A 12,903-nucleotide genomic window follows, 5' to 3' on the forward strand; every position below is an offset into this window, starting at 1 on the left:
CATTCCGACTGCATGCATCCAACGACCGGGATAGGATAAATCGTATCTCATCGTTCTATGTAAGTGGGCTCCGCGAATCATTTGCCAATAATAGCAAAATTCGAGAATCTAACGTATCACGGGGACATAATCAAGAAACCCCAGTGGTCTGCTCTATCATGATCAAACCGTACCACGGTGGGCCAAAAATTAAATACTTCACATCCACTATATGCCGAGAAAGCAGATCTTGCACTCGATCTTGCATGACCCCTTCATCTGGACCCACAGTTAACCATTGATTAGACACCACCATGAAAAGACTAACCCTTCCCCAATTTCAATCACGACCATCCAAGCGTTGCTCTCGTTTGAAATCACAGCCATCACTACCTCACCGACCTACACTTGACTCGATCCAGAGCCATCTCATACCAACTAAGACCCAAACAGCACTTGTCGGATATGAGAAATATATTACCTACATAGAATCAAATCTAGTCCGATCAAATTTCGAAAGCATCTTCCGTGATCCGCAAAAATCGGTAACAAATGTTTACATCTAGATTAGAAACTTAAATTTGAACTGGAGGATGAAACAGGTCTGACTCTGACCCGGACCAACCGAGTGAAAACTTAATTCTGTATCTAATTATTAGACCCCAGCCAAGCCAGGGGAAGAGTAGGTCGGGCTGGATCCAAGTCTAAACTCGCTACAAAAAATCCAGGATGAGTCGACAGTATAACCCCAATATCCAACTCGGAACCAAAGATTTTTCCCACCTAAACCCCTGGTCGGTTCCCTACTAAAACCTACTCTACTTTGCAAATTACCGGTTTGCCATCGCAACCGACAAAGACCCACGTGGCAGCAGCTAACACGTCGAAGTATTCTTGCGCGTTGGAGCAGAAACCCGTCCCCCCTCCCTGACGCTAGATTAAAAGCCGGGAAGAGAAGGCCCCTTGCCTTCCTCCATTCTTCGTCTCTCTCTCGCTAAGAAACGACCGTCGGCAAGGGAGAGAAGAAGAAGAAAGGAAAGGTAGCGCCGCCGCAAAGGAAGACGACGAGATGGAGAGGAGCGTCCCGGTGGAGGAGCTGACATCTGGTGCTAGCAGCCGCATAATCCCGGTGTTTAGGAACATTCGCCGGTCGGTGCCGTCGCCGAGGTCGGTTCTGCGGATATTTGTCTTCTTCCACGCGATCTTTCTATGGTTTCTCCTCGTCCTCCGCCGGAGCGGTCGGAGTCCGGTCTGCTCCAAGGCGGCGGCGGCGGCGGCCTCCCCTCTGGCGTCGCCGCGGCGGAGTGGGGGAGGAAGGGGGGCTAGGAAGGGCTGGACGGCGAAGAAGGAGGAGGAGGAGGACGTGCGGAGGCGGCGGGCGCTGGCGGAGGAGCTGGCGATGGTCCACCCGTCGGATGGCGGGGACGGTGGCTGTAGGTGGGAGACGTTCGTGCTCCTGGGTTCCAGGAGGAACGCCCTCTTCTGCCGCTTGTGGGTTCCATCGGCCGGACATATGAAGTGGGTTCGTCTATCCACTGCTTGCCGTATCTTTTGATCTCTATGGATTTTGGTTATCTTTTGGTCGGGGTTCGTTCCAATGGCAACAAATCGATATAAAATCGGTTTTAGTCTCAGTTTTGGATTTTTAAGGATTTCTATTGATTGATTCGTTTCTTATCGGAAACTTTGGTTTATTGGGTCTCTCGCTCGTATCTTAAAATGATAACATTTTATTTTTTGCATATACTGGAATACTCGGTTGGAAAAAATTTTGTTTTGGCTTCAAAAAAAAAAAAAAAAAGAAGTCTTCTTCTTCTGTCAAACAATTGAACTGTTTTGGGACATCATACCTCGAACAAAGCTCAAAATCAGGGAGTTTCTCAGTTCCCAGCCATCATTTCAAGCTTGTCTTTGGACATCTTGAATTATATGAAGCATCTGAGTTCCATCGAGTGGATGCTTGGAATTACCAAAATGATAGATTCGTCCTATAAGTTGTGTGATACATCTATTCTTTAGCCATTTTTGCTCTGTTGATGCTTGTGTCATATCCAAAATGCAAGTATGAAATTAGCTTGTAATTGACATGTAGAATACTTTTAAGCCTTAATTGATACAATCTTGTGTCGCACAATGATTTTTGTGAAACTATATCCTTTTCTTGTTGTATATTTCTGTCTGCCGCTGATATATTATGATTTTCTTTAATTTCACGAAACTTTCAAGTCCTTATCCCATTACACTCTTCTATTAGGTTCTGTTCTCGTTGTTAGTCATTGCTTCAGATGGCTATTTCACTTGAACTCTCTAGGTTCAGACAGTAAAGTTGCACCATTACGTTACCTACATGCATGCTGTTCCTAGTTGAGTGGCCATTAAAATGATTTAGCAGCAGGTTTGTCACTTAAATTATTAGTTTTTGTCCTCTGACTTAATCACTTGTATTAATATAATTTTTTTTTGTTTTGATATCACTGCCTGATAGGATATTTCTAAGATATGAGAATCATACAATCCAAGGGGTGACTTTTGGATTGGTCAAGATTCGCATATGCTCTTCTCTGATATATGTTATCAGTTAGCCATATGATCTTTAATAGATAAAAAGATTTTTACTAGTTGATGGTGTTAGCCTCCCGAATGGCAACCCATTATCTTGTGGTATAAGTTGCTCACATTCAACCTAGAACTTTTATTGGGAATGTAAACATTCATTAGCAATATTGCATTTTTTATATATTTTACCGAATCAAGCAGTCTGTGTGGACTATAAGAATTTATGGTTTACCTGCTAGGTCCTTTTCTCAATTTTTGCACCATATGCCGCTAACAGATACTTCAATCCAATTTTAGATATTTGAGCTTTTTTTATGCCATAAATCAGGTCTCTCATTGTGATTATTGAAAAGTTTATATAGCTTGGGCATTAGGATTTATAGACCCTGTAGAAAGCTTTCAAATTTTGGATTATATTAAGTGGAACATGGATTGTTGTTGATTAGCTATCACATCTGGAAGTTAGTAAGTTGGGTATATATTGTTATCAGCATTCAAAAAAAGCAAGGTCATAAATGCAAGAAACAAGACATTGAGGCTTGATAGTACAACTGCTAACTTAGGTAGATATACTATGATTGATGACGAGTTTGAACACTCTTCTTGGAGGGTAGCAGGCAAGTGGCTGGTGAAGCACACTGGCCAGCCCGGGTTTGCGTGTAGGCTAGTCACAGGTGAGCAGGGGACTGGTATAATAAGAAGGAAAGAAGAATAGTTAAAGTAAGGAGGAAGAAGAGAAGGAAAAACAGGAGGAAGAGAAAGGAGAGATAATGGGAGGAAAAATGAATAGGAGAAGAAGAGGAAATGGAGGAAGAAAGAGGTGAAAGAATGGGGCATGGAAATTGACTAAGGAGAATACCTGTGTTAGAGGACAGAGAACAGGTGGTGAGCAGAGGATACAAAGTAAGGAGGCTGAGTGGCTATGGGAAAGCAGGCAATTTTCTTCTTCCCCTCTTCATCTGTTAGTTATCCTTGAATGTGGTTTGCACCATGCTGGCAGGGGCACAAATGTTTCAAGTTATTAAGTATATGATAAAACTTATATATTTACTGCTAATCAACAATGCTTATAATAGTATGTTCTTTGTTAACTTAATTGTTATTAACTATACTATATGACTTGTATGGGTCAAGTGACTGCTCTAGGTCTTAGACTGCTTAAACAGCAAATTAATCATTGGAAACTCTGGATGGTTGTTTTACCTTCTGTAGGCAATTATTGCTTAGGTTAGATCTCCAGGCAGCTACTTTAGCGACTGATTATGAATAATTTTGGGACATAATACACGTGTTTTGTGGTTTAGTCAAAGTAACAAAATCAGAACTTCTAAGGTGGTTTCACTGCATGAAACTTTGAAGATCTTTTGCAGTTGCATTTTACCATCTTGCTTGTTTCTTCTTTCCTCACAATGAGCAAATTGTTTTGCTAGAATATAGTTCTCAAGTATTTAATATTTTCTCACCTACAGAACTCTGAGATGTATAGCCCCTTTGGCTTCAAAGGGACAGTTAAAACTAATCTGGACTCTGATACGAAGCCAGTATGCTTAAATGGCTCTTAGCTAGCCAATTAGAGGTTGACTGTTCATGCATTGGTTGTGCTAGAGAATATTGATATACAAGATAAAACATATTCTTTGTTAATTGTTAATCTTTTCCAGTATGCTAATCTCCAAACTGCTAGCATCAAGCATGGCTTATATAAGTTTATACATATAAAGAGTTCGGCACACCAGGACACCATCCTCCTGTAGAGCTTGTATGCTGCAAATAAAATAGCTGCCCCTGCCATTCTCTTTCTGAAAAGCTCTGATGGCATTGCATTGTATAGTAACAGTGTCTTGGTGCTTTTTCCTTTATTAACGGAAGATGATGGATGGATGTTGTCCACAAATGACTTCAGTTTTGTCTTTGTTTTCTAGTTTTATCTTTGAATTTGAGGCCGACAATAAGTTTGTTTTATGATCTGTATAAGATATTGTTTGCTAAAGTTTGTTTGTGTTGTATTTGCCAGAGGTATTTTGGTGATTATACATGGGCTCAATGAGCACAGGTAAGGAAGTACGATATATATTCTTTTATCTTTTTAATATTTCGGGCCTTCTTCTATCTCTGCAATTGGATACTATTTGGTTCGCATGATCCCTCAATGCAGTTCATCAGACTCATATTGGATGGCTGCTAGTGCTAGGCATTATGCCTATGATATATTGGATTTTGGAATCATCACTTTTTGAATTAATAGGCCTCAACATGGCACCATCCAATCTGTCTGATGGTTGTGTCTGGTGTGGATCTTCCTTTTGTTCCTTTTTTTTGCTGGATTTCTGTTAATCCAACCAATGGTGAAAGATGCTTATACCAGAAGTGGACTAATATATCACCTAATTATTTAGAATTTTATCTGATTTCTTCCTGGTCTCTATTTTCAGTGGAAGATATGCACACTTTGCTAAGCAGCTAACATCATGCAATTTTGGACTCTACGCGATGGATTGGATAGGTGGGTACATGGCTATTTTCAATCATTTCATTGTTTTTTACCCCTGAACAGTTGCACATTCATGCTGGTTGCTGTAACTCAAGTAGTTGTCCGCATGTCTATGCTGAAGCGAATCCATATAATGTTTCATGGAAAGTGTATATACAAATTCAGCTGAAATTGTGCATCAATGATATTTGTCCAAAATTATTGCATCTGCATCAATTTCTCAGCCACATGAATCTGTTCTTTGTTCAGCCTTTGTGTCTATCATAATAATTTGGTCATAAACTGCTTAGCATGACAAAAATGATGAACAGAATTTCTACAACATCTTTCATTGATTTCTTTTACTGCATGTATGTCCTTTTTAAACTATTTACCGGTATCCAAATATAGCTCTTCTAATGCTCTTGTGCATACACCAGAAAAGCTGGCTGGTTGTACTTGGTAATTATTCCATTCTTTTCACCTTGATCCAGTTACTTCTTGGTTTCCAGTTAGTCTTTGGTACTGCATACCAACTAATTGATTATCGTGCTAGAGTATTCTTGTGATGTTAATGGTTCAAGTAGATATCTTCATTTTTCTTTTTAAGAACACTTAGCATATTGGCAAACATGGAGAGGAGTTAAAAATAACAAGTACTTTCTGATCTTTGACAGGCCATGGTGGCAGTGATGGATTACATGGTTATGTGCCTTCATTAGATTATGTTGTTGAGGACACTGTAAGTTTCTTAATTGATATTCAGTTTAATGTGGCTTGGAACTCTTCCTGACAATATACACTTTGCTTTTAATGATATGATATCTATTTTATCTGTCCATATTTGCAGGGAATCTTCCTGGAGAAAATTAGATCAGAGAATCCTGGAGTACCTTGTTTTCTTTTTGGTCACTCTACTGGTGGGGCTGTGGTTTTAAAGGTAATGCCATGAGATATCATCATCATTTGGAATTGGATTGTTATACTTCCTATCCATTATTGGGGTTATTAATAACTATGGAATTTAACAGGCAGCTTCATATCCTCGTATTGAGGCCATGTTAGAAGGGATTATTCTAACATCACCAGCACTGCGTGTAAAGCCAGCTCATCCAATAGTTGGGGTAATTTATTCTCATGCTCTCTTCTTGCATGAACTGCATAGAATTTGTTCCATATGCATCTATCCATACATGTTTTTTTGTATTATACATTACTTCATGTGTAATTTGCAAGAATGGCCCTCTAGAACTTTTGTTTTAGTTATTTTGAAAGAACACCCGAATTACACACAAAAAAAAAATGATGAGAATGTGCATATACCCTGGAATCTGTAATTTTTCTCTGCTTATCATGGTTGTGCCTTTGATTTCTAAATTCTTACTTCACATGGAAATCTTTTATTATGACATTGAAGTGACATTGGTGATGTGCTGGTTGAAGGTCGCTTGTTAGACGTAATTCATCAACCATGACTTTAGGGTCAGTCTTCACTGCTGTCTATATGATCAATTAGACAATCCATGCCAATATGTAGTTAGGGCATTGACAAAGATGAAACTCCATGGCTCCAAAAGTACACCTCATGGATCTGCTTCATTCACAGAACTGTTTACTGATGCCCAAACTTTGCGGCCTATCAGGTTTTGACTTGAAGTACACCTGATGAATTCATAACATTTCTGTTTCTTGGTCCATCAGGGGTTCTCTTACACAACTTTTTCTTTTTGCCAGACTATGATCCTACCATGTCATCAACAGGTTATGTTGGTGGTGCCAAATCTTTCTATAAGTTTGATCATATAAGCTTAATGACTCTGCTTCTGCTTGTGATATTTCATATGCTGGAGCATCAACAAGACCTTGCGTACGCCTCTTTTTAACCATGCATGTGTTCAGGTTTAGCTTAGCTTGGCCCCAGCCTCCTTTTCCAGGTTTTCCTAGAGCTTGGCCAAAACTCGTCCGTGAGCCTTGATGCTCTAACCAAGTTGGCATGCTGTGTGAGTAGTGTAGGGAAAAACAATCATACTACAATTATTGTGATAATGGCATCTCTTCTCATGACAGTAATAGGCTACACAAACGGTATATATGACTTCTAATTGTGCTTCACTAGTTTTCGGCTGGTCAAGATGTGAGCAGTCTAACATACAATGAATTCTTGGGTGACGGTAGATGACAATTTTAAGTATCAATCATTTATTTGCTCTGATCAAAACCATCTACTTGATTTATGAATCCTTCCTGAGTAACACCAGGTGGATACTCACTTGCATCTTTTTCCACTTGTTGCAGGCTGTGGCTCCAATTGTTTCACTCTTGCTCCCCAAGTACCAATTCAGGGGAGCTAACAGAAGGGGCATTCCAGTGTCCAGGGACCCTGCTGCTATGTTAGCCAAGTACTCCGACCCTTTGGTCTACACTGGGCCAATAAGGGTTCGGACAGGCCACGAGATCCTACGCATGTCTTCTTATCTGTTGCAGAACCTGAAATCAGTCACTATCCCTTTCTTGGTGCTGCATGGAACGGCGGATAGGGTCACTGATCCTTTGGCTTCACAGGATCTATATAATGAGGCTGCCTCGGTATACAAAGATATAAAGCTCTATGAGGGCTTCTTGCATGATCTCCTCTTTGAACCTGAACGTGATGAGATAGGTACAGACATCATTGACTGGATGAAGAAGAGATTACAGCAGCAATGCCTACAAGGACTGTGGCACTCCTAGTTTGATACAGGCAATCGGGCAACGCAAGCCTGGTCGTTAAAAGCTTAATCAATTCTAGTCCATCTTTATGTTCTTTTAGGTAACAACAGGGAGTGATATTTGTGAAAGCTAGATAATCATCGTTTTGTATATTTTTAGCTTAACAAATGGATTTAGGAATGCGAAAAAGCAATGTGTTGTGGCATGACTGCACAAGGTGGTTTTAAGAACTACATATGTTCTTGGTTTTAGGGACTAAAATTAGATATGTGAGGATATATATGGGCGTGTATTTAGTCTTACATCGATTATTCAATGGGTATATCTTACTTACTTATATAGGATCAAGAAATTCAAATAGTATCTTTCGACTAGTCATTTTGAGTGAGGTCTCAGGTTGTTACAAATGATATTATAACAGATCCAGCCTATAGTTCATATGGAAATGAAATCTGAAAGTCACCGACGGAGCCGTACAATCTCTCCAGTAGTGTATGCCAGGGCATGGTACTTTGCTTCGGTACTGGAAAACTCTCTCTTGCATTTTGCTTTTTCAAGATAGTTGAGTCTTCTCAAAAAAGACGCTACAATACGGGCTCATTGAAGCTAACCACGGGCCAATTGTGGTGTTTGTGATTAGATTTGAATAGATTTGGATCCTTAGTCTGACGAGGACGTCATGGCTTAAATGGAAGAGTATGTGAGAATCTATGCACACGTGTGTTTAGTTTCATATCGGTTATTTGCCAGGTAGGTTTTGCTTACTTATACATGATCAAAAAATTCAAATAATGCCTTATGGCTAGCCATTTTGGATTAGGTCTTGGGTTGTTATAGCGTTACCACATGATCTTAAACTTATAATTGGCTATCCATTAACCATACTGTATTGGTGCTTATGAAAGGAGAAGAACAATATGGCCTTCAAGTTCGAGGCAATCTTAGAAATGGAATTACTTAAGCTCAATTTATCTCTATTTCTATTATCAAGGACTTTCCGGTAAACAAACTATTAAAAACGCTCTTGCAGAATTCCTTACCCATTTTTATTGAGGTGGGCAAAAGTTGAAAGAGTACATCATAATCATATAAATATCGTACATACCATTTAATAAATCCTAGATGGTTCCCACCTTCCATTTTAATAAAATAATGATAAAGCAAGCCCCTGCAAGAATTTCGACATTTCTACTTATTGGAAGTTATATATATTGCTTGGATAAGACAACGCTGGCTTGATTCTGGTCACGTAGCATATCAATATCATATATCCATAATATCGCAGAGGACTTAGCCGACGGCCGCTGAGAGAAGGCAATCTTTGGACTGCACAGAAAATATGCGCCTTCCCCTCCGTATCTTGACCTCGTTGCTTCCAAAACCTATAAATTCTCATCTGCACACCTCACAACAACCAAGCATATTACTATGGTGAAAAAAGAATGCACGTATCAAACCTTTAATATTTTTCGACATCTGGCCTATTCTTTTCACTTTTCAAATTGATGACCAATACAATTTTAGTTTCCTCGAAAGTCTATAATTCTTATTCCTAAATATTTTCATACTATTTAGTCAAAAGAAAGGAATTTTTACATAAAATTTCAAAAAATAAAAATAAAAATTTCAATGATCTCATTTGCCAATGAACATTTAATAAATAGATTTGTTAATTACTATGATATCAACCGATCGAGTTAGCTAAGCAGGTCCTTTATAAATAAATCTCGAGTGACATATATTATTAGTTTGCCATTGTTATTATTATTATTATTTTTGCCTGGTTGGGGTGGGGACTGGGGTGTGTGCAGAGATGGATACATGTTAATGCGAACAATTTTCTTTGAATGCCCTCCCTTTTCTTTGTCCCGTCCCTCGTTCCATGCATGGCAATTCTTCTACATGTAGCTACTGCCTGATAGCATGGTTAAGTATATTGGAATTAGAAGAAGTTAGTTGTGGAAGCATTTTCTTTCTTTGGGGTGCATCAGCACATTGACAATATTACAGACAATTTCTAGTATTCCATGTTTGCTACATTTTTATGAAATATATATAGCAAATATATATATATGCTATATAAATAAAAGGATGAGTTAGGTTGGGCTACGGGGATAATCAATCACTACTCCAAGCTCACCCCAATTCTAAAATCCGGCCAAAGGTTTGTAACCCGAGCTCAGCTCAACCCGCAAGATGTTGGGCCAATTTTTTTATAATGCGGATGGAACGTGCGGGACATGGAATATAAATAAGCATGATTGGTTGGAATATAAAACGATAGCACGGAATAGAATTTTCCAAGCAAGTATAAGACATGGAAAAGTTGTTAATGGTTAATTAAGGCCCTATTTGGTATAACTTTTATGAGTCAGAAAGCATCTTTTGACTCTCTAAAAATATTTTTAAATAAAATAGAGATATTTGATAAAAAAATTGGAAAGTAAATTTAGTTTTGCCAAAAAAAAAATATTTGGATAATAGAGTTGTCATAAAAGATATCTAGGACTGCTCTCACATTTGGATTGCATAGTATCCACATAAGATATCCATAATCTCATAATCCGTAGGGTATCTGACATAAAATGATAACCTTCACATTTAAAATATAAGATATGTGCTTTGGGTCGGGTCCCTTATTCGCTCATATCCTTTTGTGGTGGTCCTCAAGAATTAAGGTTAATAGCCTGGAATTTTTTGCACTCGTCCTAAAGATTCCCACCATTGATTATTCAGTCATCCGTCCCCCTTGTCCATAAAAGAACATAAGATGAGGCACCCCACCATCACCACCTTAGCCATGGAGAAGAACCAGTTAGAAAAATGGGAAGGCAAAGCCTCCATCGATCTCCCAAACGCGAAGGCTGACCAGGCCTGGTCTCTCCTTTCCAACTTCTTCAGCCTTCACTTGTGGCTCCCCGCCATCGCCGTGTGCGAGAAGGTGGCCGGCGTCGAGGGCCAACCGGGCAGCACTCGGTACTGCGCCACCGCGCCAGGCGACGACAGGGAGCCCGTGATGTGGGCCAAGGAAAAACTGCTAGCTTTCGATCCCGTGGCTCGGAGCTACTGCTACGAGGTCACCGACAGCAACGTGGGGTTCGACCGGTACGTCGCGACGTTCAAGGTTCTCGAGGAGGAGGGAGGAGGTGGGTGCAAGCTCGAGTGGTCGTTCGAGTCCGAACCGGTGAAGGGCTGGACCCGAGATGGCTTGACCGCTTATCTGCAGACTGGTCTCGAAGACATGGCTAAGAAAGTCGAAGAAGTCCTGAAGGCTCCTCCTGCTTTTGCTGCTGCTGAATAAAAAGATAGGGTGCAGTTTCTTTCTTTCTTTCTGAAGTGTTTAAGATGTATGTGGGGATGGTGCCATATTAGTGCGTGGGAATAAATCCTTGGTCATTATTCTATTAATGACTTTTATTCGAGAATAAAGGGAAGTAGTTCTGCATATGGTTTGTTTTGTCATGGCTTCTGATTCAATTCTAGATTTATGCAAAAAGCCAGTGATGCAATTTGATATCTACTTGAAGGATTGAAATTTTGCAAGTAAAATGAATGTTTCGGTGCCTATAGGATGATGTTTTGGTGTGCCTGCTGAGATTAGATTCTTACAAACAGATTAATAGAATAATGACCAAAGCCTTTGTGGTAGAATTTTTCTTGCTGTCATTTTTATCTCCCAGGGGAAAGATGGGAGACCTATCACCACTCTCTCAACATCACGAAGATGATACAGATACAGGTTTTTTGAGAGGATGAAGATAGTACTGGCGTAATAGAAAATTTTGTGAACGCAACTAGGTTTTTAATCGGGATATTTGAATGAAGGAATAACTATATATTTCTCTTAATTTGCTTGGATAAAGTTATTCAACAGTCTTTGCTTGGTTAAAGTCATTTTTATCTCGACAACCCACTGGTTATAAAACAAGCATAGAGTAAAAGTTTTTTTTTTTTTTTTGAAATTAAAAAAATTAATATACTGAAAAATTCGAGATAAACAAATAATTAACTTTAAGGCCGTCAAATTTCAAAACTTTCAACAAATTTATTATTACTGTTAAGATATATTGACCCACTTTTTTGATTGCCTTCAATAACGTCGCACTCCAGTAGTTAAAAAAAACTCAAAAGCACATAAACAGAGTTTGGACTTAACTGCTTTCCCTAAAAAGATCACCAAGTCTATCCCACAGCAAGTATATATCCATCTTTGATAAAATTGTTTCCTATCTGACTATCTCAAACATGGAGCTGAAGAGGAAGTTAGGTAGCGTCGTCGAATATATGTCCTTCCAGGTGGAGGACATACATTCTTTTAATCATCACCCTATGCTGAGTGCTAATTTTCATCAATGTTTTTTACCCCCCAATTAGGATATCTTCTTCCACCACCAGAGAAGCTAGTAGAGATCTCTCAAAAGAAGATACCGTAAACAAATAAATTCTTTTCACAGGATATTTTTCCTTCCCACTCGACAAATAATGCTGTGATGGGCTCCATCATAGAAATGGAGGCAGATGTTTGACAAACATTAGTCAGGACTCAGAAGCATGTGTGAAGGTGGTTCGTAGCTCAACTAATCTCCAAAGTGCGATGACTAGATGGCACAGATACCAAACATCGAAGAATGCAAAACGTTAATTACCACGATGGATCCATAGAATCCAACCCAAAATATACAAATTTTTCGGTGTCGTCAATTTGTGCAGGCATGCTAAATTTGTTAACACAATAGATCCATAAAATCCAACCCAAAACAATCAACGTTGACGGGCAAAACTTGCTTACCAATGACAACTTCAATAGAAATAAATCCTTTCATATTACACCTTTGAATGATTCTCTTTACCTAGAATAATCATGGTATATACGACATCCTTGTGAGCATCCACCATTAATAATAAATGCAAGGACTCGTGTTTCATGTGGTATAGTTTTGGGTGCTTATATCACCGTCTCCATTTTCATCAACTTGCGTGTTGATCGTTGCCTTTTGTGTGTGTGTGTGTGTTCACCCTGATAATATGCCGATTTCAATTTCCTATTCAGATGCGGTAACTTCAGCAACTGCGGGTAGAGACGATGCCACTAAGAATCGAGCAGACGAAGCTTATAAAGACCCAATTGGGCCGTCAATGGAAGGCGGTGAGCTGGAAGGAGCAACGAGTTTCACTTGGGAAAGGAAGAA

The 12,903-nt window shown here is 39.3% G+C and overlaps 2 protein-coding genes across 2 annotated transcripts; both read left to right on the forward strand.

Moving 5' to 3' along the window:
* The first annotated feature begins 933 nt into the window (after positions 1–933).
* On the forward strand, positions 934–7,919 carry LOC103708445 (uncharacterized). The gene is made up of 7 exons (XM_008793377.6): positions 934–1,497; positions 4,550–4,588; positions 4,968–5,038; positions 5,683–5,747; positions 5,856–5,945; positions 6,037–6,129; positions 7,301–7,919. The coding sequence occupies exons 1-7, from the start codon at positions 1,049–1,051 to the stop codon at positions 7,733–7,735; spliced, it is 1,242 nt and encodes a 413-aa protein (XP_008791599.2). The 5' UTR covers positions 934–1,048; the 3' UTR covers positions 7,736–7,919.
* Positions 7,920–10,320: 2,401 nt separating this feature from the next.
* On the forward strand, positions 10,321–11,159 carry LOC103710959 (lachrymatory-factor synthase-like). Its single transcript, XM_008796905.6, has one exon. It carries the CDS (start codon positions 10,485–10,487, stop codon positions 11,013–11,015), a length of 531 nt encoding a protein of 176 aa, XP_008795127.4. The 5' UTR covers positions 10,321–10,484; the 3' UTR covers positions 11,016–11,159.
* Positions 11,160–12,903: the final 1,744 nt, after the last annotated feature.

Source organism: Phoenix dactylifera, chromosome 5 (genome assembly GCF_051530095.1).
Source record: "Phoenix dactylifera cultivar Ajwa chromosome 5, Ajwa_hap1_PhDact_Kaust_v1.1, whole genome shotgun sequence".
Classification (NCBI taxonomy): Eukaryota; Viridiplantae; Streptophyta; class Magnoliopsida; order Arecales; family Arecaceae; genus Phoenix; species Phoenix dactylifera.